The following is a 3,565-nucleotide window of genomic DNA, read 5'->3' on the forward strand; positions in this document are numbered from 1 at the left end:
GTTGGGTGAGGGTTAAGGTTACTTTATTTATACCTGAAGGTAAATTTGCGTTACAGAAAAATGATAGCATCTGGTATTGCTTCACAAACACAGACATGGTAAAACCTGACAAACACATATTCAGTAATTAAACAAAATAAATCAAATCAAATTTTTACAGACCAATTTGCAATTCTCATCAAGGTTCAGTTTTTCATTGATTATGGTCCCAAGTTATTTATATGATTGCACTTATTCTATTTTCTGAATGATAATAAGGGTGATAAACACACCCTTGGGGAGAACCTGTGGAGGAGAAGACTGGGTCAGACAGAACCCCATTTATTCTCACTCTTTGTGACCTGTCAGTTAAAAAATCTAAAATCCAGCCCAGCAGATTGTTCTTGATTTCAAACTGTGCTAAAAGTCTTTGAATTAAAATATGGGGCTGTGTTGTATTAGAAGCAGAAGAAAAATTGATAGATGAAAAGAAGTCTTGCAAAAGTCCCTTTGCTCTCTAGATGTTTGAAAATCAGATTAAGTAGAGTCAAAAGCACATCCTCCACTCCTCTGTTGGGCGTGTATGCAAATTGCATTGTTGTTTTCTCAGGTGTCCTTTGGCCTGTACCAACATAGAGCAGAGCAGCTATCTGAACGCTACCCCAACAGAGGTTGATTATCTTGCTAATAATTTACCTCCTCACTTCATCTGACTCTGGATACTTTGAAAAATAGTGCCTCAAATCAGAAGTACTTGACTCCCTGGTATAATTCTCAATCACGTGTAACAGTCACAGTGGTGTGGTGTCTCTTTAATGCAACCTAAGTCAAGGGTTTATGATGTCATTAGTATGCGCCACTGCCCTCAATGTGATTACGGGAACAATGTGCTTGCACACAAGTGCATGGAGAGAGACAGACTTTATATGTTTTACCTCTCCAGAAACTTTCGCATGAACACTGTGTGTCATGTTTGATAAGCAGCAGTCGTTCAACCGGGCCTTGTATGGTTGTTGAAGAGAATGTGCATTAAAGGATACGCTGTGGAATTCCCAGTACCAGTGTGATTGTGTGTTCTTCCTACTATCCTGCTAAGTTCTCTACCACCTCCTCTCAACCACTGAACACAACCCAACATTACAAAAGGTACATCTTCTCTTGGACCTCAGTGTGCAGTCTCTTTGAGCAGCTGATGATTTATACATTAAAAGGTACATCGCGGCAAAGTGGACGTCTGCCATACTTCATGGAAACAGACCACGCTGGCCTAGACGCAGACGTCGGGCGGATCATTATTGTAGTGTATATTTCAAACGAATTCATTATTGATTCTCGCTGGCTTAACAGTTCTCATTAGGAAGCTGTTTTTAAGTGAATTTGACTTGAAAAGGTGCTGCTCATACACAGTTATTCATAAGTTTAGATGTATTTTGCAGCTAAAAATTTTTGGTTTGGGGTGTTTACTTCTTCTACCTCTGTGTTTCAAAGTGAGATGAAACATTTACTGCTAAAATTAAGAATTCACATGCTTTGGATATTTTTGTGTGATCAGAACTAAATTTGATTTCAGCACAACTGTTACCTTATATAGATTTGGGTCTTAATAAGTGTGTATTATGCCTACTCATCCTGACTTGACTGACGTGTGTAATGATATAGATTTTATGTTACACCCAAACCGACTTACTGCCAGACATAGTACTGCTGACCTTGGGCATAAAGTGCAAAGTCTACAAGCAGAGGTTGATATGCTTCAGCAGTGCCTTCATGAGTCTTTGGACCTCCAGAGGAATATTTTGGAGCAGTGGACTCAACAAAAAAGACCAGTCCCAAAAGTACCAGCTGCCCAGATTACTCACCCTTTTCCTCGGGCACCTGGCCCCACGCAGCCCACCAGGGACCTGTCCCAATCCCAGTCAGATTATCTGGAGCTAAATAATACAACCAGAGTCCTTGCTGCAGCATTTCACCAAGCTAAATTAGAGCCCACTGTGTTCGCTAATGATGGCAGTCTTCACCCAGAAGAATGGCTACAATCAGTTAATGCTTAAAAACCTCCTTAGACCGAGCAAATGCCCAAATCCTCAGAGAACTACCACACTTCCTAGCTAAGGAACCAAGGAAGTGGTTTAGTGTGCTCGGTCCTCATATATCGACTTACGCTAAGTTTTGTGAACTTTTCAAGACTATGTTTTTGCCTGCTGACAACCAGGAGCACATTTTGAAAGGCATCATGAACCGTTTCCAGCATCCCGAAGAGCCTCTGCCAACGTTTGTTGCCCATATGCCGAGTGAATTCAGGAGACTGAGGAGCCCACCATCTGAACAGGAGCAAAGCTCATCTGTAAACATGCAGTGGAGAAGTACAGAGTAGCGCTGTACAGGATGCCTGTAAGGTCAGTAATTGACCTAGTGTTGTGTGCCCATGAGCTGCATTCTGTTCTCGGCACCAGCCTTTCACAGCCTTCCCGATTTCAGCTGAAAAACGGAGCTGAGGGAGTTGTTTTAAATGTGCCATGCCTGGTGTTATATCTCATACGTGCCCTAACTGTTCCACTGATTTTCAGGACACTCCCCCAGGATGGCTCCGGAGCTTCCCCAAACGCTGCCTCCTGATCACCATCCAGTAGCTCAGCCTGCAGATCCAGATGGAACTGACCCTGTCAGGGAGACAAAACCAGCTGGCAGGAGGCAGGGGAACTTCAGGGGGGGAGAGTGTTTCACAGGGGCAACCCTCCCCCCAGCCAATAAGTCAGCTCTCATTGCCTATGTCACACCCAAGTGTGACACCTGTGCTCAATCACGTTGAAGATGGAGCTTCGCAATCACCATGGAACACCCCTCTCAGAGTTAAAGTGAACTTTAATGGGGCAGCTCTGGATGCCACACTAGATAAAGGTGCATCTCTTTCAGCAGTAAATGCAGACCTGTTACCTGAAAAGAAAAACAAAATCAGTCATTAAAGAATCCGTGGGATTCTCCACCCATAAGACTGGCCAGTGGCACTAACTGCAGTCCATTAGGAATAACCATTGGATTCATGGGCAAGCGAGTCTATCAGCGGTTTGTGATAGTGCAGGACCTGTCATCCCCCTTTGTTCTTGGGATGGACTTTATGACTCGCACTTCACTAACAATACATGTCCCAACAAGAACTGTACTTATGGACGATAACCCCCCATGTCTTGATGAACTCTGTGAAAATGGCTTTGTGGAAGCTGATTTTGATTGTGGAACAATGACTCTGCAGGACACTCAGCAGCTCTCTGTCCATGACAAGGCTGCAGAAGCTAACTTGGATTCTGTGGAGTGAGAAAGACTGTTAGAGTTGTTAGAAAGTTACAGCGACCTGTTTGACGGCCACCTTGGTTGCACTTCTCTGTCAGAACATGTCATTGTAACTGAGGATGCAAAGCCTGTTAACTTGCCACCATACCGCACCTCACCAGCTAAAAAGCAAATCGTAGAAGAGCAAGTGGAAAAAATGCTACAGGATAACATCATCGAACCTGCATCAGGACTATGGGCAGCTCCCGTGGTGATTGTGAACAAACCCCCCCGCGAACCACGGTTCTGTGTTGACTTC

At 43.8% G+C, this 3,565-nt stretch overlaps 1 protein-coding gene across 1 annotated transcript in view; it reads left to right on the plus strand.

Moving 5' to 3' along the window:
- LOC102195959 (sodium/potassium-transporting ATPase subunit beta-2-like) overlaps window positions 1-2,788 on the plus strand; it is a 39,056-nt gene extending 36,268 nt beyond the window's left edge. The window contains exons 8-9 of the mRNA XM_013907954.1: window positions 2,192-2,342; window positions 2,547-2,788. Coding sequence (XP_013763408.1) covers window positions 2,192-2,342; window positions 2,547-2,788 — 393 coding nt within the window. The remainder of the gene's footprint in view (window positions 1-2,191; window positions 2,343-2,546) is intronic.
- Window positions 2,789-3,565: the final 777 nt, after the last annotated feature.

The sequence above is a fragment of the Pundamilia nyererei genome, unplaced genomic scaffold (assembly GCF_000239375.1).
Source record: "Pundamilia nyererei isolate P.nyererei 1_Seehausen unplaced genomic scaffold, PunNye1.0 scaffold00642, whole genome shotgun sequence".
In the NCBI taxonomy this organism is placed as follows: Eukaryota; Metazoa; Chordata; class Actinopteri; order Cichliformes; family Cichlidae; genus Pundamilia; species Pundamilia nyererei.